General features: G+C 48.8%; 1 protein-coding gene across 8 annotated transcripts; it reads right to left on the bottom strand.

Moving 5' to 3' along the window:
• Positions 1 to 431: 431 nt before the first annotated feature.
• LOC126952502 (UL16-binding protein 3-like) lies at positions 432 to 13,269 on the bottom strand. 8 transcript variants are annotated; one of them, XM_050787168.1, is made up of 6 exons: positions 13,146 to 13,269; positions 9,630 to 10,028; positions 9,132 to 9,404; positions 3,866 to 8,428; positions 3,483 to 3,650; positions 432 to 2,600 (listed from the first exon to the last, which is right to left on the bottom strand). In XM_050787168.1, exons 1-4 carry the CDS (start codon positions 13,228 to 13,230, stop codon positions 8,181 to 8,183), a joined length of 1,005 nt encoding a protein of 334 aa, XP_050643125.1. In that variant the 5' UTR covers positions 13,231 to 13,269; the 3' UTR covers positions 432 to 2,600; positions 3,483 to 3,650; positions 3,866 to 8,180. The 8 variants fall into 8 exon arrangements, with proteins under 8 accessions (XP_050643125.1, XP_050643127.1, XP_050643132.1 ...); XM_050787170.1 differs by having other exon boundaries at positions 3,483 to 3,578; XM_050787175.1 differs by having other exon boundaries at positions 3,483 to 7,063; positions 8,300 to 8,428.
• Positions 13,270 to 20,048: the final 6,779 nt, after the last annotated feature.

The raw sequence follows: 20,048 nt of genomic DNA, 5'->3' as shown, positions 1-20,048 counted from the left end.
GCAGACCACACACAGAAAGAAATGGTACGAGGAAGAATAAAAATTTTCAAGTATGTACTTGGTAAGAATTAGAAAAAAAAAAAACAATGAGGAAGGGGCAAGGTTGGCTTGGTTGTAGCTAACCTGGTGGAGAAACGCAGCCGTCTGTGATAGAGGGCCTGAGCTCTTAGGTTCCTCTGCAATGCCAAGAGCACCTCCACAACCGGCCCTGCATCCTCCTCTCTCCCGAGGCTGAATGCAGCTCTTGTGCCTTCAGTGCCAAGGAAGCCACAGTCCTAGGCCAGAGGAAAGGCTAAGGTGGACAGTGCAACAGGAAGGGGTGGGTGCAGAAAGAGAAGGCTGACAGCAAGGATTTCCTGAGGATAAACAAAAAATGTCACGTGTAAATGGAAAGAAAAGAAGGGTATAAAGAACAAGATGGAAATCATCTGTAATTCCATTATACAGTGTTAATTTTAGGGTTTTGGCACTTCCATGTATAATTCTTATACAATTATCATCATACAACTTACGATTATTTTAAATGATTAGAGTTTATTTTTTTGAGCTGGGTTAGGGTTCTTAGTGCAGAATCCTCTCACTCCGGTCAGTTAACTCCAGGTTTTTGACCTTATGTCGTTTTTATTTATTCATCTTTAATTTCAACCTATATTATACATTAAAGGGTACACATACAGGTTTGTTACATGGGTAGATTTTGGGAGGCTGAGGCTTTGTGTCCCAGTGATCCCATCACCCAAACAGTGAGCATGGTGCCCCACAGGTCATTTTTCAGCTCAGGTGCCCCTCTTCTCTCCCCCGTTTAGTAATTTCCAGCATCTGTGGTTCATGTGAATTCAATGTTTAGCTGCCACTTTCAAATGGGAACATGCAGTATGTGGTTTTCTGTTCTTGCCTTAGGTTGCTTAAGATAATAGCCTCTAGTTCCATCCATGTTGCTGAAAAGGACACGATTTTGCTGTGTTTCATAGCTACATAGATTTCCATGGTGTCTATGTACCACATTTGTTTTTTTCATTCAATTCAGTGTTGTTGGGTACTTAGATTGATTCTGTGTCCTTGCTAGTGAAAATAGCACTGTAATAGACATACTGGTGCAGGTGTCTTTTGGATAAAATGAATTCTTTTCCTTTGGGTATATCCCCAGCAGTGGGATTGTGGGATTGAATGGTAGTTCTATTTTAAGTTCTTGGAGGATCTCCAAACTGCTTTCCATAGCAGCTGAACACGTTTGCTTTCCCACCAACAGTGTCTGTTTCCTTTTCTCTGCAGCCTCACCACCATCTCCGACTTTGTGACTGGTAAGAGATGGTAACTCATTGTGGTTTTGATTTGCACTTATCTCATGAATAGTGATATTGAGCATTTTGTCATGTTTCTTGGCCACTTGTATGTCTCCTTTTGAAGTGTCTGTTCATGTCTTTGCACATTTTTAATTGGATTTTTTGTTCTTGCTTGTCAAATTGTTTAAATTCCTTATAGATTCTGGATATTAGACCTTCATCAGATGCAGAGTTTGCAAATAGTTCCCCCCATTCTACAGGCTGTTTACTGTGTTCCTAGTTTCTTTTGCTGTGCAGAAGCTCTTTTAATGAGATCCCATTTGTCAATTTTTGTTTTTGGTACAATTGTTTTTAGTGTCTTCTCCATGAAATCTTTGCCAGGCCCTATGTCCACATTTGTATTTCTTAGATTATGTTCCAAGATTTTTACAGTTTTAATACTTATATTTAAATCTTTCATCCATATCGAGTTATTTTACATATATGGTGAGAGGTAGGGGTTCAGTTTCATTCTTCTGCATATGACTGGCCAGATATCCCAGCACTATTTTTCGAATAGGGGATCTTTCCCCCATTGCTCATTTCTGTTGAAGATTAGATGGCGGTAGGGGTGCAGGTTGATTTCTGGGCTGTCTATTTTGTTCCACTGCTCTAAGCGTCTATTTTTGTGCCAGCGTTGGTCTGTGTTCGTCACTGTAGCATTATAATATAGTTTGAAGTCCGGCAATGTGATGCCTCTGGCTTTTTCCTTTTTGCTTAGTATTGTTTCAACAGCTTGAACTTTGTTTTTTCCTTTTAGTTCCAAATAAGTTTTAGAATGGATTGTTTTAATTCTGTGAAAAACAATATTGGTATTTTGATAGAGATACCTTTGCATCTATAAGTTGTTTTGGGAAGTATGGCCATTTTAGCTATATTGATTCTTCCAACCCATGTGCATGAAATATTTTTTCCATTCATTTGTGTTTTGTCTTATTCTTTTTAGCAGTGTTTTGTAGTTCTCCTATAAAGATCTTTCATCCCTTCAGGTCAATGAACTACTAGGTACTTCATTTTCTTTGTGGCTGTTGTAAATGTGATTGTGTTCTTGCTTTCATTCTCAGCTAGAATGTTGTTGGAGTATAAGAATGCTACTGATTGCGTACATTGATTTTGTATCCTGAAACTTGACTGAATTCATGTATCAGTTCCAGGAGCCACTCCAGCTCCCCTTCTGTACCTGAGTTTTCCTTTGAGCCCCATTCCCTCCCGCAAGTGTCTCATTCATTCAGTTGCATGCTCAGTCTCCAACCACCACTTAAATCATGTCAGGTACACCTGATGAAGAAGAGAAAAACCATCCTCTGTGAGTCTAGAAAACACTCTGGATTCCTGATAAGTGTGTCCTGTGTCCCCCTGGTTGCTGGAGGAGGTGCATGATTGCTAGATCACAGCCATTAGCACCTTTGGGCTGCTGCTATTCCCAGCTTGGGTGGACCTGAGTCTGGTGGCCAGGAGCCTACAGCAGGAGTGAGGCAGGTGGGCCCAGGTGTGCACAGAGGCCCCTCCTCCTGTTACCTGGCTGTCCTGCCCAGGACTGTCCTGCAAGCATTCTGCCTGCCTCCTGTTCACCCAGTCACTGACCCAGGTTACCCAGCCTCAAGCCACTGGAGGCTGCCAGGGCTTTCCCAGTGGCCTCCTCCCAGGACTAACCTGGGATCCTGTCCCCAGCCCTGTGCATGGGTGGCTCTTCTCACACAGAGATCCTGGGATCCGCCAAACTCTACCCCTCCCAAGTCTGAGAACTGCCTAACTCCGTGTCTGTTGTCCTCCAGACCACCCTCTGTGTGGCCTCTCCTGGACAGAGCCTCTAGTGCATCAGGCCAGAATCTTCTAGGCTGCCGTGTCCCTGCTCAGTCACAGAGGTGGCTGCCATCCCATGCCCCTGTCCTGAAGCAGAGAAAGGCCCTGGGCTTGCCCCAGGCCTTCCATCTTTTCCCACAGCCTCAGGGCCCTGGGGATTGAAGGTCACCAGGTGCAGTTTCTCCCCACGTGAAGACTGTGTGGAGTGGGAGGTCTGTGCCTATTTTTTTTCATTTAATGAGGAAAGAGCTGAGTGGCTGGGGGCAGAGTGGGACTCATGGTCTCTGCCCAGTCCTCACCCCAGGCTATACCCTCCATAGCAGCCAGGGGCCACTGGGCCCCCCACCTCCCTCTTACTTCTGCCCATGGTTCCAGATGCCTCCATGGTGACTGAGATGAGGATGTGCTGGGGGTTCCTCAGTTGTGGGTGGATGAAGTGACCACAGGGATGAGCTGAATGGAGAAAGGGTGCAGCCACCGACTCAGACCTGGGCGACCATTGATGGCTGTGTTGTAAAGTGAGCCCTATATGGAAGGAGAACCCTCCCTCAGCTCCTGTGCCCATGGAAATCCAACACTTCACAGATCTGAGTCTCATCTGGATCAGGCCATGTATTTAGAAAGTGATGAAGGGACCCTGGGCTTGAGCTGCTTCAGTCTCTAGAGGGGCCTGGGGGTTGCCTTCAGGGGATAAGGGGGCAGGAGAAGCTGCCTGAGGCTGAGGGTTAAGAGGAAAATACCTGGAGGCCCTGGCTTTGCAGGAGGAGGAGGAGATCTGCTGCATTTATGGAGGTATTCACTCCTTCACATCAATTTCTGAAAAGTAAGTTTTTCTTCAATTTCTATTTTCAACTAGTAAAAAAAAAAATGAAACAATAGAATGAACAGAGTGGTTGCAAGCACATTACGGAGAACTTCTCTTCCTGCACTACTTGAGAGTGAGCTGTCACGCTGACATCCCATCTTAGAGATGCCACCTCATGCCCCATACTTTACTATGGTTTCCTTGCAAACCAGGACACTCTCCAGATAACCCCTGTGCAAACTCCAAGTTAGATTTCACTGCAGACATTGCGACCATCTCATGCTAAGACGCCACTCTGGGTTCAGCAATTGTTCTAAGAATGTCTTTCATCACCAGGGAGCTGATGGATGTGGGCATTTCCTACCCCCTTATTTTCCTAAATATCTACACTATGGTGTTGTATTTGTCCCACTGATTGATCTGTATATTTTTGGAAATATGGAAAGTGATCTGGATTGATGTGGTTATTTTTATTTTGTGTAAATCACAAATGTTCACTAATATGTTGGAGAAGTTTAACATTTTCATCCAGCATTTGAATTGTTTCATTTTTGCTAGTTCGGATTTTGTAGTCTGATGTAGAGCAAAACAGGAATCTTTCATCAACATTGAAAAGCATTCTGTACTATACTTGAATATTTCATTGCTAACTTTTTGCTACAACAAAGGACAGCACAGTCAGCATCCTAGTATCTCCATGTTCTCTGGAACATGTTTGGAACCCAGAACTGACTCTGGGATTGCTGGTTAGTGGGATAAGCACAGCATCCACTCTCCTGGATACTACCTGAGTAGACATCAAAAAAGTGATTCAATCTGGACTCTTACCCACAATGTAAGAAGTCTCTGATATTCCATTTCCTGTCCACCAATTGGTAGAGACAGACTAAAAAAATTTGTTGGTAAGATGAGTATACAGGGGTAGACCATTGTTTTCTTGATTGTATCAGAGCTATGAAAGCTTTCACAGGTTTCTTTAGGATCTCTGAATTGCTCACAGCATTTCCTGAAGAATTAGGTGATTTTATTAATTTCTAGTAGTTCTTTATATATTCTGCTTCTGATCTTTTGTCTATGGGGGAATATAATAACATTTACAAATAGAGATGTATCTGTAGTGAGGATTTCTTTCACTAGAAGTGAGCACGGTCAGGGCTAAAGAATGATGAGAAAAGCCACTGCCAACCGTGGAGTGGGCTGGGGACAAACCAGAAAGCATCACATTCTGGAAGCAGGGATAGAGGCAGGAATATCTGCTGGCCCAGGACATCAGGACAGTGGTGAAGACTGACAGCCAGACTGCTTACAAATTAAGAGTGATCTTTAAAGTCTCTGTCTCCAAAAGATATCTAGCAGCATCCCTAGTTTTATTATTAAATATAACATGTCAGAAGAATGAAATCCCATTAATTCTCTATATAGGGCAACATAGGAAGACCCAGTCTCTACCCAAAAATCAAACAATTTGCCAGGCATGGTGGCATGTGAGTGTACTTGCAGCTATTCTAGAGGTTGAGTCTAGAGGATCACTTGAGCCCAGGAGTTGGAGATTACAGTGAGTGATGATTATGCCACTTCACTCCAATATGGTTGACAGAATGAAAAACTGTAAAAAAGCATAACAGTAAAAAGGATTAATACAATTCTTGGTCAGTGCATGGAAAAGATCCCTGAGATCTGAGGTCCAGCACACTATTTTACTAGCAATACTGCTTGGAAGAATAAGGTCATGCTTCAGAGAAGTGTCTCTTTTCCTTAATCAAAGAAGCAGAAATAACTCTTTTTTTTTTTTTTTTTTTTGCTGGGATTTCTTGTTCAGTTAAAACGTGTGCAGGAATTCCTTTCATTACCACTGAGAGAAAGTGACAGAAGATGTTAAGAAAAATGGCTGCTAGGATCATCACCAAAGGAAATGAGTGGCATGACATGTTGAGTCTACAATGTCCTCGTCATCTGCTGGTGGGGGGGCTCTGGTATCAGGGGAACCCACCCTCAATATTTCAACATATGTTCTTTCTATTTTCCCTAAGTGTCGGCAGGTCTGAGAAATAAAGAGAAAGAGTACAAAGAGACGAATTTACAACTGTGCTGCCAGGAGTGACATCACATGTTGGAAGGTCTGTGATGCCCACCTGAGCAGCAAAACCAGCAGGTTTTTATTAAGGACTTCAAAAGGGGAGTGGATGTACGAACAGGGAGTAGGTCACAAAGATCACATGCTTCAAAGGGGGATAAAGATCACAAGGCAAAGGGCAAAGCAAAGATCACAAGGCAAAAGGCAAAATTAGAATTACTGATAAGGGTCTATGTTCAGCTGTGCAAGTATTGTCTTGATAAACATCTTAAACAACAGAAAACAGAGTTCAAGAGCAGAGAATTGGTCTGACCTCAAATTCACCCAAATTCACCAGGGTGGGATTTTCCCCCCACCCTAATAAGCCTGAGGGTACTGCAGGAGACCAGGGCATATTTCAGTCCTTATCTCAACCGTGTAAGACAGACACTCCCAGAGCAGCCATTTATAGACCTTCCCCCAGGAATTCAATTCTTTTCCTAGGGGCTTAATATTATATTCCTTGCTACGAAAAGAATTTAAGAATATCTCTCCTACTTGCATGTCCATTTATAGGCTCTCTGCAAGAAGAAAAATACGGCTCTTTTTTCCCAACCCCACAGCCAGTCAGATCTTATGGTTGTCTTCCCTTGTTCCCTAAAATCGCTGTTGTTCTGTTCATTTTCAAGGGGCATAGATTTCATATTGTTCAAACACACATGTTTTACAATCAATTTGTTCAGTTACCACAATCATCACGGGGTCCTGAGGTGACGTACATCCTCAGCTTATGAAGATAACAGGATTAAGAGATTCAAGCAAGACAGGCGTAAGAAATTATAAAAGTATTATTAGGGAAGTGATAAATATCCATGAAATCTTCATAACTTATGTTCCTCTGCCACAGCTCCAGCCTGTCCCTCCATTTGTGGTCCCTGACTTCCTGCAACACTGTGGACTTGCTAAGGCTTGAACTCCTGCTTTCCAGAAAGGCACAGTGGTGAGTAGACAGGCGGCCTCCCTAAAGGGAGAGCAGGAACCAGACCAGACTAACACGGGGTTCTTGATATCATCTTTCACCTTAACAAAAGATGAAGTGTTGGTTTAAGTGGCTGAGAAAAACCTGGATCTGTTCTCCTGGGTGATCCTTCCCAGACCCTCCCCATTTCGGAGCCTCTCCTCCAAATATGGAATATGTTTCTCCCTCCAGCCCTAACCCTGGCTGTGCAGCCTGTCCCAACCTCCTCCCTCCTTCACCACACCACAGAGCCAGCCCAGGTCCTGTTACAGCCCAGGGAGGCTCAGAACTGAGGCTGGTAATGAGGGGTCTGCACCCTCACTCAGGTACTGCTCCTCCCTCTCATAGAAGGGTCTAGACGACCTGGAGGAGCCTTGTCCAAACAGAAGTATCTGGATCCATGTTTCCTGGCCTTGGTTGGGCTTGCAGGCAAACTTCCTTGTTTCCCCTTCCCTCTCAGCCTCTCCTCACCCTGGGAGCTGCACCCATAGCTCTAAATGGGACTGTCCCTGCCCTGCCCCATTCATTCCTGGCTAAGCTCAGTGGTGACCATGGAATTTCAGCAGCAGCTCCGCTCCCCTGTCTGAGTCCACTCTGCTCCAGGCAGGGCTATCAGCTGACTCAAGATCTGGAGTACGCAGGAGGCATAATGGCAGGGGCATCACCCCAGGGCCTGGCCATGAATCCCTTGGGTACAAGGGGCTTGGCCTTTTCCTAAAACTCATCCTGGACATGCTCTACTCTTCATCTTTCACTTTAACTGTTGGAACTCAAGGTGCTTTCTCTGGGAATGCAGCTTTAGGAACTGGGTGGACCAAGGCCCACACAGCCCCCTTGTCCTGGGATTCCTCCAGATGGCTCTCTTCTTAGCCTCCTCCAGGGACACCCTTTCCCTTGACATCCTAGGTGAAACAGCCATGCTGTTCCTCTCCTATTGCACGGACTGCCCATGCCTGAGTTCCTGCTGCCTGCAGGCCACACACCACTACCCTTCCTGAATAGAAACCTGCTCTGAAACAGGCCTGAATTGGCTAAACCCTCTCGAGCTCAATAGGCCCTGAGCTTTGGTATGGGCCTCTCCCTTTCCCTCTACCCTCTGACAGTGAGAATCCATCAGAACTCAAGGTTGAGTTGCCCAGGTCATTGCCAACAGGTGACACCAGGTCTTATTGACCTGTCTCATGTCAGGATGAGAAGGTCCCGGCCATGGGGAAGGGTGGGGCTCTGGGAATTCTCTTTCCCTTCCTCCCACCTCACCCATCTGTCTCTTGTTCCCCTCACAGTTTTTCCCACAGTACCTGTCACTCTAAAGGACTCTCCTGAGATGCCAGGGAGGATGAAGCAGAGAATGATGAGGAGGCTCCAGAGACTGAGGTTGGTGGCCATGGCTTTGGTTTGGGCTGTGCGTGGGGCCATAGTGAGTGGTTCTGAAATGGAAACACTGGAGTGACAACTCTTGTCCATGCCCCAAATCTGAGGAGACACCTCTTCAGCTCCTGCTGCCCCAGGTCATCCTGGAAGGCAGAGGATTTTTCTCCCCTGCTGTGGGGCAGCCGCTGTGACAGTTCCTGGGGTAGGAAAGGAGAGGGGGTGTCCCCATCCTCAGGGAGCTCACATAGCTGCTGAGGGAAGCAAGGTGACAGCACAGCCCACCCTCCTGCTCTGGCAGAAGAGGAGGTGATGTCCCAGGGCTGGGGAGGGGAGAGTCTCGGGGCTGGCATTCGAGGTAGTTTTGATGGATTTCCAGAAAGAGACCAAAGGAGAGGAAAGGAAAAGTAATTCTAGGTGGAGGGAAATCTAAAGAGAAAGGTCTAGAAACACAATGACGCCCACAGTTTCGAGGTTGGTAATAAATCCACAGTAAGTGGAGCAAAAGCAAGTGCAGTGAGGAAGAGGAGTCAGGAGGGAGAGAGAAGAGGAGGATGGGAGAGCCAAGGCATCCCCAGGAGGAGCCCCCCATGAGGGGTTCATGTTCTTACACTCACTCACACACACACTCACACTCACACATGCATAGACTCACACCCACTCACACCCATACACCCACACCCACCATACTCAGACACTCACAGACAAGGGTGTAACTCGATGGCATCTCCAGCGTGCTCCCAGTGCTCCCCTGTCAGTTACCTGTGGGTTCCAGCCTCTTCTTCCTGTGCATCAGGAAGTCCCTAAGCCAGCTCTTGCAGTCTCCCATTGAGAACACCTGAAAGAACATGGTTAGTCCACTGTCCTCCCACTTCTCTTTCATCCGCCTGGCTCCAGCCTGAACCACTGTCCATTTTCTGTTGTTTGAGTCAAAGAGGAGGAACTTCTGTCCGTCAAAGCCGAACTGCCAAGATCCACGGATGCGTCCGTCAGTTTCACACTCACAAGACATCCTGGCCTGCAGCGTGCGGGGTCCTGCCCCAATCAGAAAGAGATCAGCTCTGGTCTTTACACATTCTCTTCCCTGTCCCACATCCTCCTGTGCTGAGACCCTTCTCATCTGGTCCTGTTGCCTCCTCCAAGTCCTGCCCTTGCTGCTGGGCTTCATGGAGGTCCCATGTCTAATTTATTCTACCCACACAAAGTGCAGCCCCTGAGCCCACACTCTGCTCCCTTCTGTCCTTGGTCTCCACCACTCACCGCTGGGTGTGAAATCCTCCAGCTCAGTGTCAGCCAGTTCCAGTCTGAGCCTCTGTCCCACCTCTCTCAGCATTTCCAATTGTTTTCCCCAGGCATCTGTGGCCTCCAGCTGCTCTTCTAGGTGACCCATAGGTAAGACCTTGTCACTGCCACAGTCATAGGAGAGGAAATTCTTCTGATCCACCTGGACTTGGACCTCACACCACTGTTGTCCATGTCTGGGCAAACGAATGATGGTGAAGTTATACCAGAAAGAGTGAGTGTCTATGGAAAAAAAACCCCAAAATACCGGAGAATTTTGAGGTGGGGGAAAGACCCCAAACACTGTGACAGCAAGAGGGTTTCCTGAAGGGCTGGGCTGGCAGAGATGGATTTCTCTTCCTCGATGGTGGTCTCTGCCTGTGGAGGAACCACGGGTCGCCAACATGTCCATCTTCCCACTCTGCCCAGACCTATACTCACATCTGTCAGCACAGGACCCTGCCAGGGAGGTGGCAGGCCTGCTACAGGTGAAAGGACCTAGATGGCAGGATCTTCAGCAGCAGCCCAGGTGGACTGCAGGAGGCGGGAGAGCACCCTGAAGATTTTGCAGCATGGTGTAGTGGGTACAATGTAGTCTAAATTGGGTAAGGATGAGTTTATTTATTATGGGAAAGAAGACATGGTAAGTTCCTGGAATATGCTTCTCAGCTGCTACTAGGTTGCCCTTGGAACCTTGGAAAAAGGAATGACCCACAGTGCACGAAATAGAAAGCCCATCTCTTACATGGCAGGTTGTAGAGGAAAGAACAAAAGGCTCAGAGAAGTCCAGATGCTAGAGTGGCTGCAGTATGAAAATTCAGAACAGTGGCCACCCTCTGGGCTCAAGGGATGCCTGGAGGACTCCTGTTTACCCAGCATATAAGAAGGCCCTGGAAGAAGGCAGCCGATTGTCAAGAAGCTCAGGGATGCCTGTTGCTGAAGGCCAAGGTTGGGGGTAGGAGATGCTCTTCCTGAAATAGGCTTCCAGTAGTAATGGGGATGGAAAATCCTCAAATAACAGATCTCAAGTGGAGGCCATCAACTGTCAAGAGGAAGGAGGGTGCAATGATGGAAATAATTAGAGAAGTCACAATGCCAGCTGGAGACTTCAGCCATAGAAAGCTATGCCCATGGCTCATAGAATGAAGTGGTCCAAGATCCAAAAGAGATGGAGACTCAACCTGGATACTGCTAGATTTAAATAACTACAACAAACAAAGACAAAATGCAAGGATGGATGACCTGGAGGCTGAAAGTTGTCACCCCAGGAAATAACTGAGCTCCTTTGCCCAGCTTTGAGAACTGAGCCACATCTCAGATCAAGTCCATTACTAGAAGGAGAGCCCAGAGCCCCTGGTGGGCCTCTTTGACCCCACAGCAAGTGCAATGACTGCTTAAGACTCCCCCACAGAACCAGACGGGCATTCACTCTGGTAACTGTACACCATGAAACAGCAAATACCCAGACACTCCTAGTGAACATAGTGTGTGATCCGACCCCCTCCCAGGGATCTGAAGCATTAACTTGCTTCCCTGTTACTCATGAGGTGCAATGGGGCAAAGTAATGGATGGACACCTGTGTCAGGTCCAGCTTAGAGGGATGTCCTGGGTTCATGGACCCATTTGATGGTAATTTCACATTTCCTGGATTTGTACCGGGAATGGACAGTGTTTATAGCTAATGTAGTAACTATTAGAGGTTGTGCTGGTCATATGACCTCCCCTGTCACTACTCAACTCTGCTCTTGTAGCTCGTAATGCAGCCATACACACTCTGTGAACGAGGGGTGTGGCTGGACCTGCCACTATGGCTATTTGACCCTGGAGTCCCTAAGATCCCAGAGGCATGTGTGGTTGGAAAAGGTGCTATGTGGATTTCATGGCAATTCCCAACCACAGAATCACAACAGGGTCCCCTAGTGCTCAGAAGCAAGGCTCATTTAAAGTGGCTCCAGGTGTGGTTCTGGGCCCTGGTGGAGATAGCCTCCAGCAATGGGAGGGCAGTCACCAGGTAGCCTCAGAGCTGCCCATTAGGAAGGTAGGCCCGGCAGTGAGAAGACGCAGGTGGGTCTCCTGGGATGGGCCGGAGCAGGGCCACAGGGAACCAAGAAGCTGCACAAGCAGTTGGTCCTGATCCCCAGGACACCCCATGCCTGCACCCCCTCACCCTCAGCTCACACCTGAGGCTTCAGGGAGGGTCCCTGAAGGTCCTGGGGGACGACTGATGCCACCCAGCAGCAAAGGAGGGGGGCAGTACACCCCGAATCATAGAACCTCCACTTACATCCATCACATCCACACCACCCAGAAGCCACAGGCAGGGTCGGACACACCTGTGACTCTTCAACTTACACCACTTGGAGATGACACCCTAGGGGATGGGGCAGCAATTGCCAGGACACAACATGTACCCTCATCTGGGGTCAGCAACCTAGGATGGTGTCCACATCTGGTCTCCCTTTTATTAACAGGTTGCCATTTCCTGCTGCTGCTCCACAAAGGGACAGGACTTGACACAGAGAACCCACGGCCAGCAAGGACCAAAGTGCCTTCAGCCTTTCCTTTCTAGAAAGGGTTTGCTGACTCCTGTCTGCATAGTGACTATTCTGTATGACGTTGGCTCCCCAGTAGGAAGAACAGGCGGATCTGGGACCCAAGGGAAGTAGTGGGCGCCTCTACTCACGGGCGCTCCCAGGGTCATCCTGGGGGAAATGGTCCTTCCCATCCCCCCTGCACTAAGTTCTGTGGAAAGCGTGGGGAGTGTTTGCTGGGGAGAAGGGTAGAGGGTGCTAGTTGGTTGGGGAGGTGCTAAGGGCCCCTTCATGGATGGGGAGGTGAGGGAGGCCTGTGGGGTGACAGGGCTGGGCTGAGATGGGTAGTGAATGAATGTGACCTGGGTAGTGTAAGTGAACGCTGAGGGGAGCGGTGGGAAGTGTCTGGTGAGCCCCTGGGTGCGGGTGAGTGTCTGCAGCAAAGCTCAGAGGGAAGTTCCAGGGCAGGGAAGTTCCAAGGCAAGGAGCCCTGGGGGTGCTGGAGGGTTTGTGTGGTGGAGAGCGGGTGAGAACAGAGCAAGCCTGTGGCTGGTGGGGGTGTCAGTGATCGCGTCCCTGTGGAACCCCCTTCACCTCTGTCCTGACCACAGCTCGGGTTCCGGGAGCTCTGGTTTCTCCTTCCCGAGGGTGAGTGGGGCTGCGAGTCTGCACCAGGGATCTCTGCCCCACCTTGGGCTCTGCAAGCCCTTTGGTCCCTCCACCCTCCTGCGGTTCCTTGTCTGCCTTCTTTGACCCCCCGCCCCCCTCCTGGCCTGTGGGGCAAGCAGTAGCCACAGAAAGAGGACCGGAGGAAAGGAGCCTGGCAGGGGAACTGAGGGGGCACGCAGTCCTGGGAGATCGCGCCAGTCCTTCCAGAAGCCTTCCCCTCCTCTGAAACCCGGTATAGTCCACAGTCCTCCAGGTTTGGCCCCCGTCCCGCTTAGGCTCCATCCCTGAACTCACCGGCCCTCCCTGTCCCGAACCAGCCGGACAGCAGGAACAGAAGCGGGAGGCACAGAAGGAACGTGGGGCTGGCGGCCTCTGCCATGGGGGATCTGCAGCGGAAGGCACCGGAATCGCTGTCGCAGCGGAGATCCGCGGTTGAGTTGCAAAGAGAACCCCAAGCCGATTGGTTGTTGGGTGCCCCGCCCAGGCCGGTGACGTGCCCTCCGTCTGACCCCGCCCCGCCGCTGCGCTCAGTCCAAGGCTGGGATCCACCTGAAACGTTTGCCGGCCCTCCTCTGGGGAACGCTCCACTCCGTCCTGTCCCCGGCTCCTGGCCTGACAGCGGCCAGGTCGGGCGAACCCTCCCCGTCCACCCCGCCCCTGCGACTTGGTGGCGGCGTGCGCGGGTTCCGCGCGGACCAGGACACAGTTCCTTCCTCTTTTAATTTTTCAACACAGCATTTATCATTACCCCAGTGTAAACACTGATGCAGAGGAAGGTGAAGAAACTTGCACGGGGATATTCAGTGGCGGCGGTGTTCTCCGTCACCGCCTGCGCCAGCGACACCTGCCCTCCCTCCGCCTGCAGGGCAGAATCCCCGCCCCTCTCCGTCCAGGGCGCCGCAGGTTCCCAGTCCGGAGCGGACCTTCTTTGCCTCACCTCTAAAAGCATGAGGAGGTCTTTGAGTGTATTATATATCCCTTTATGACTTTGGGGAAAAAAAGAAAGGAAAGCCCTAAAGGCCTACCGTGATCAATCTTTATGTGATCAATTGTGTTTCCATGGAGAGCAGAAGCCGAGGGTGGAGTCTACGTCTTGATGGGGCTCACTTTGCTGCACACCCATCTGTGGCCAACTACACCCAAATCCATGGCTGCACCCACACCTCTGCTCAGTCCCTGGATGGTCCCTGCAGCCATCCTCAAAGGGGCAACGTGAGTGCATCCTCGTCTCAGTCACCGTGGAACCATCTAGATCTGTGGGCAGAAGCCAGAGGTAAGTGGGGGGCCCAGTGGCCCCTGGCCACAAGGGAGGGCTTAGCCTGGGGTGAGGACTGGGCAGAACCCCTGAGTCCCACTCTGCCCCCAGCCACTCAGCCGGTTCCCCATTGAATGAGAAAAATAGACACAGACCTCCCACTCTACACAGTCTTCATGTGGGGAGAACCTGCACCTGTTGACCATCAGTCTCCAGGGTCCTGAGGCCGTGGGAAAGGGGAGGAGGCCTGGACAAAGCCCAGGGCCTGTCTCTGCTTCAGGACAGAAACATGGGATGGCAGCAGCCTCTGTGACTGAGCAGGGACACAGAAGCCTGGAAGGTTCTGGCCTGATGCACGAGAGCCTCTGTGCAGGAGGGGCCATGTGGAGGGTGGTATGGAGGACAACAGACACATGGGGGTGGGCAGTTCTCAGATTTGTGAAGGCATAGCTTGGTGGTCTGGGGATCTGTGTGTGAGAAGATCCAGCCCAGGATGGAGACAGAAGTGGTTCAAAAGTGACTGTAATGGCCATGATCTAGAGACCATGTATTCAGACATGGAAGTCAGCTGATATTGTGGCATTCCCGTGCAAAGTTCTTCAGCTTTCTGGGCATGGATGTCTGCATGTGGAAAATGACAAATTTTACAAGAAACTCTGTCCTTGCACGTGCTAAGGACCCAGGGCAGGTCTCCTATTTCAGTTGTGAGCCCTGCGGCCCACCCTGAAGTCAGCAAAAGCCAGGTCCACCCTGAGGAGAGCTGGAGCTCTGATCCCAGGCCGAGGCCTCTTCATGGCCCTGAGGGTGCTGTGAGGGAGAGGAAATGAAAGCAAGGCCCATTCATCAGGACTCAGACGTGTTTTTCAGACCCACAGAGGATTTTTCTCTCCATCACCTGGTGAGCCTGACATGATTTAAGGGTGGTTGGAGGCTGAGTGAACCAGTGAATGAATGAGACAGTTGTGGGAGTGAATGGGGCTAGAGGAATAGCACAGGTTCAGAGGGGAGCTGGAGCGGAGGTTGTAACCCCCAGGGGCCTGAAGGTGGCAGCATCGAGGTTGAAGACCTCGTGGCTGGCACAAGTTGGTAATATTTTTTTCCCTGTTTTCCCTTTTTGGTTGTTGGGTGTTTTTTATTTATTTTTTGTGGGGATGCGGCGTACAGAGTCTCGCGCTGTCGCCCAGACTGGAGTGCACTGGGACGATCTCAACTCACTGCAACCTCCATCTCCCGGGTTCAAGTGATTCTCCTGCCTCGGCCTCCTAAGTAGTTGGGATTACAGGCGCCTGCCACTGTGCCGGGCTAATTTTTGCGATTTTAGTACAGACCATGTCTCACCATGTTGGCCAGGGTGGGCTGGAACTCCTGGCCTTAGGTGATCCACCTGTCTCAGCCTCCAAAAGTGCTGGAATTATAGGCATGAGCCACCGCACCCGGCCACAACATGGAAATTTGAATGCCCATCTGGGTGTCCACAAAGATTTTCCAAGGAAAAGTAATTTTGGTTTTCAACCAATCTGGGGGTGCTTCATCAGGATAGAATCTTCTAGAAAACAGTGTAATGGTGGACAGCAAACTGCTGTCTTCAGCTAAGGTTTGATTGAGCCTAGAGTGCAACAGGGCCAGAAAAATCTTGCCTTTTTTTTTTTTTTTTTTTTTTAAGACAGACTCTTGTACTGTCGCCTGGGCTGGTGTGCAGTGGCGCGATCTCGGCTTGCTGTAACCTCTGTCTCCTGGGTTCAAACGATTCTCCTGCCTCGGCTTTCTGAGTAGCTGGGATTACAGGTGCCTGCCACCATGCCCAGCTAATTTTTTGTATTTTTAGTAGAGATGGGGTTTCACTGCATTGGCCAGGCTGGTCTCGAACTCCTGATCTCATGGTCAACCCACCTCAGCCTCCCAAAGTGCTGGGATGACAGATGTGAGCCACCATGCCTGGCCAAAAATCTTGCCTTTTAAGCAAAGAAGGAATGAGTCTGAAAGTGGGAATGGAGATGGGAAAAGATAAGGGGGCCAGGAGGAAAGAGGAGAAAAGAAGGGGTGGGATCTGAGAGGGAGCAAGGATCTAAGCATTTAGGGCCCCATGGCCTCTAGTTGCAAGTGGGCGGGGCGGGGACAACGGAGCTGTGACAGCCTTGAGGGCCTGGGTGACTCATGCACAGGGCCCTCTGCTTCCTCCGGGTGTGTCACGCCCTGGGCTTCAGGTCCCCAGTGGCACAGTTGCTGGTGCAGAGTTGGGCATTTGCCTCCAGCCTCTGCTCCTGCTGCCAGGCTGGTCCGAGTCGAGTCGGGTAGTTGAGTTCTGGGGCTGGACCCTAAGCAGGGGTTGTGGGCAAACACAGGGGGTCTTGGACTACATGGGGGTCAGGAGGAGGGGAGGCTTCTGGAAGTTTCTGAAGGTCTCCCTGGAATTTAATGTGGCATTGCTAGCTGGAGCCAGCCTGGCATGGGGAGAGAGATGTGAAACTGATGAAAAGCGCACAGTCTGATTTAAAAGCAAACCCTGAGACCTTTCCAAGAACAATAAAGCATATTGTAGTCACTAAAATAAACGAATACACACACACACACACACACACAAAAGTAGCCTTTCTTGGCAGATACAGCACATTTTATTTTTAATCTTTACATTTATCATTGCCTTTTGAAAACAATGTATATTATTCAATATTTAAAAATCCAACCTGGGAGTTTCAGTGATTTATGTGATAAGTTTAGTAATTCACCTTCATTGTTATTACTGTTTAGGATTTAGCTCTGTCATTTTTTTTTTTTTTAAAGATATGGGGTCTCCCTTTGTTGTCCAGGCTGGAGTGCAGTGGCGTGGTCATAGCTTACTGTAGCCTCTAACTCCTGAGCTCAGGCCATCTTACTGCCTCAGCCTCCGAGTAGCCAGGACTACAAGCATGTGCCACCCACTGGGCTAATTTTCTATATTTGTTTGCAGAGATGGGGTCGGCCTATATTGCCCAGGCTGGTCTTGAACTCCTGAGCTCAAGCGATCCTCCCACCTCGGCCTCCCAAATTGCAGGGATTACAGACGTGAGCCACTTTCCCTGGTCCATATGTATTTACTGTATTTTTTATTGCTGGTATTTGCCCTCCATACCTGTGTTCCATTTAGTATACTGAAGGTTTTTTTCTGTTGGTTTAAAAGTTATATATTCTAGTTTTCTTCTCAGGGTGGCTGCCCTTTACCTATGACTCATACCAATATGTATCACATTTATTGGTATTAATGGTTTTGTTTTATTCCTAATTTTAGAAGTATCAGCACATTTTCCTATCCCTTTTGTGTGCCACCTTCAGCCCCATTTTCTTAATATCTTTCATAGCTATAATTCTCGGTTATTCTTAGCAACACTTCCTTGTTTCTGTGATCCTAGGTTCACATTTCCCACCCCCACCAACCCTTTTTTTTTTTTGAGATGGAGTCTCACTCTGTCGCCTACCCTGGAGTGCAGTGGCACGATCTCGGCTCACTGCAACCTCCACCTCCTGGGTTCAAGTGATTCTCCTGCTTCAGCCTCCTGAGTACCTGGGATTACAGGCACCTGCCACCACACCCAGTTAATTTTTTGTATTTTTAGTAGAGACAGAATTTCGCCATGTTGGCCAGGCTGGTCTCTAACTTCTGACCTCAGGTAATCCACCCACCTCGACCTCCCAAAGTGCTGGGATTACAGGTGTGAGCTACCACGCCCGTCCCACATTCTCCCTTTTTGTTGACAACAGTAATCTGGAACAGATTCTTTGATCACTCGTCCTCCTTGGTAGTCTTGTCACATGTTCTGTGTTTCTCTTGCTATTGGAGTTCCTTCCTCTAAACTATTTCCAACTTGGATCTTCAGGAGGTAAATATTCTTCAGGTTTTAATAAGCTCAGGAGCTTATTTCCTGAGCTATTTCATCCAGTGGTACTGTTCTAGGCTGTTAGTCATAGTCTCAAGAAGGCGGAGAATGGTTTCTACTTTAACCTACCTTTTCATAGATGCACTTGTAGATCAGACAAGCTTATTGTTTTTCTCTTATTCAGCTACTGCTAGTCTTCTCTTCTCCCACTAAGGAAGGAGACCACTACTACTCCTGCTGCCCTCCTACCCCCACCTTGCCTAGTTCACAAAAGAGGAGGAAAGAGAGAAAGCAAAAAGTTAGAAAGAAACAAAAGTAAGATAAATAGCTAGACAACCTTGGCACCACCACCTGGTCCTAGGAGTTAAAAAAAGTAATAATAATAACATAAATCCCTGACCTAAACTTGTGTTATCTGTAAATTCCAGACACTGTATGAAAAAAGCATTGTAAAACTTTTTGTTCTGTTAGCTGATGCATGTAGCCCCCAGTCACGTTTCCCACGCTTGCTCAATTTATCACGACCCTTTCACGTGGACCCCTTAAAGTTAAAAGCCTTTAAAAAGGCCAAGAATTTCCTTTTCCGGGAGCTCGGCTCTTAAGACGTGAGTCTGCCGATGCCCCCGGCCGAGTAAAAAACCACTTCCTTCTTTAATCTGGTGTCTAAGTTTTGTCTGTGGCTCGTCCTGCTACACCAGCATCACACCAGCTCCTCCCCCATTGCTGTGGGGTCCCTGCTTTCCCTGTTCACCATGTTCCCACCATTGGCTCCCCATTCTTACTGCCCTCCAAGCATCATCCCAGCCCCTCCAGGGTCACTGCCTGACCAGGTGGGGGTTGGGTGAAGAGGCAGAGATCAAGACAAGATACCTGGTCCAGTTTGACTTTAGGTTCCTCTCTAAAACACGACTGCATTCTACATCCTGTTCCTCCGGCATCCTCAGCTGGGAGGATGTGTAGGACTGTGTAGAATCTTGGCCGGTGATGACCAGTTCCTGCAACCGTGGCTTTTCAGCTACATTGATTTTTCCTAAAACAGACAAGCAGACTGGCAATAAGTTATGGAAATACGGTTTTCGTTACTAAAAGTAGAGATGTGTACACCTATCAGTGCTGGTTTTTGAAATAAACATAAACCCATAGGCACTCTGCTGCATGCAGATTCTATCTCAAAATAACACACTTTGAAGATCTTCCAAGATCTGCACATACAGATTCTTTTCCTTTTTATCTCTGCATGATATTGCATAGAAAGACTGCATCACAACAAATGTAACCAGTGTCTGTGTATGAAGATCCAGATGGTCTCCAGTCAGTTACTTTTACAGACACGAAATGCTGCAGAAACTGTGCTTGCATGAGTCTCAATTCAATTGTATAGAATAGATTTCCAGACACAGAATTGCTGTGCAAAGTAATGCACCTTTAAAGCGTCTCACGTCACGGAATGGCAATGCTGGCAACACTCTTGTCTGTGATTGTGAAGACCCAGCTTGGGCAGAGGATGGTGAAACATCCACTGTAGAGAGAGAGGTAACTAGTACAAGCTTCCTGGAGAACAGGGTGACAGGGCTCATCAAGGGTCAAAAATATCCAAGTCTGAATTAAGAATATGTATTAATATGCGTTTGAAATGGCATAAAGACTCCCTGGAAAGATGAGAAGAATCCAATAAAGTTTTGTCCTGGGCATGTGGCCAATGAGAGTGGATGCAGGCAGGGGTCGGGGAGTCTTTTGCACATGACTTTTCATGGTTTCCATCCTGCAACAGGTGACTATATGGAGGTAAAGAAGTAAGGAAAAATGGGGCCCGGAGTCCTGGGGACAGTCACTGGGTGGGCTTGCCAGATCTGTTGTGGGCCACGAGGTTCCAGGGACTCGGAACCCAGGTAAGCGCATGCGGGACTGCTGCAGTGACGAGGCACTGGCTATAGATATTTACCCAACGGTATTGTCACAGGGGAAATATTACAGGTGATTGCTGATTTCAACCACAGATGATTTTGGGGAAAGTTCGCACCTGGCGGTTTCAGTTTCCACCCAGTCACGTCCTCTGGGCTCTGCTCCCTCCTCCCAGGTCGCCCGCTACGC

This window comes from Macaca thibetana, chromosome 4, assembly GCF_024542745.1.
Source record: "Macaca thibetana thibetana isolate TM-01 chromosome 4, ASM2454274v1, whole genome shotgun sequence".
Taxonomy (NCBI): Eukaryota; Metazoa; Chordata; class Mammalia; order Primates; family Cercopithecidae; genus Macaca; species Macaca thibetana.
This window is presented reverse-complemented; position numbering and strand designations above follow the sequence as displayed.

What these genes read in the sequence shown, in the direction of transcription:
- LOC126952502 (XM_050787169.1), bottom strand. Translation starts at nt 13,230, where the DNA reads ATGGCAGAGGCCGCCAGCCCCACGTTCCTTCTGTGCCTCCCGCTTCTG. An exon ending in GTTCGGGACAGGGAGGGCCG is followed by an intron (nt 10,029 to 13,145) that starts GTGAGTTCAGGG and finishes GTTCCTCCACAG; the next exon opens with GCAGAGACCACCATCGAGGA. An exon ending in GGAGGATTTCACACCCAGCG is followed by an intron (nt 9,405 to 9,629) that starts GTGAGTGGTGGA and finishes TGATTGGGGCAG; the next exon opens with GACCCCGCACGCTGCAGGCC.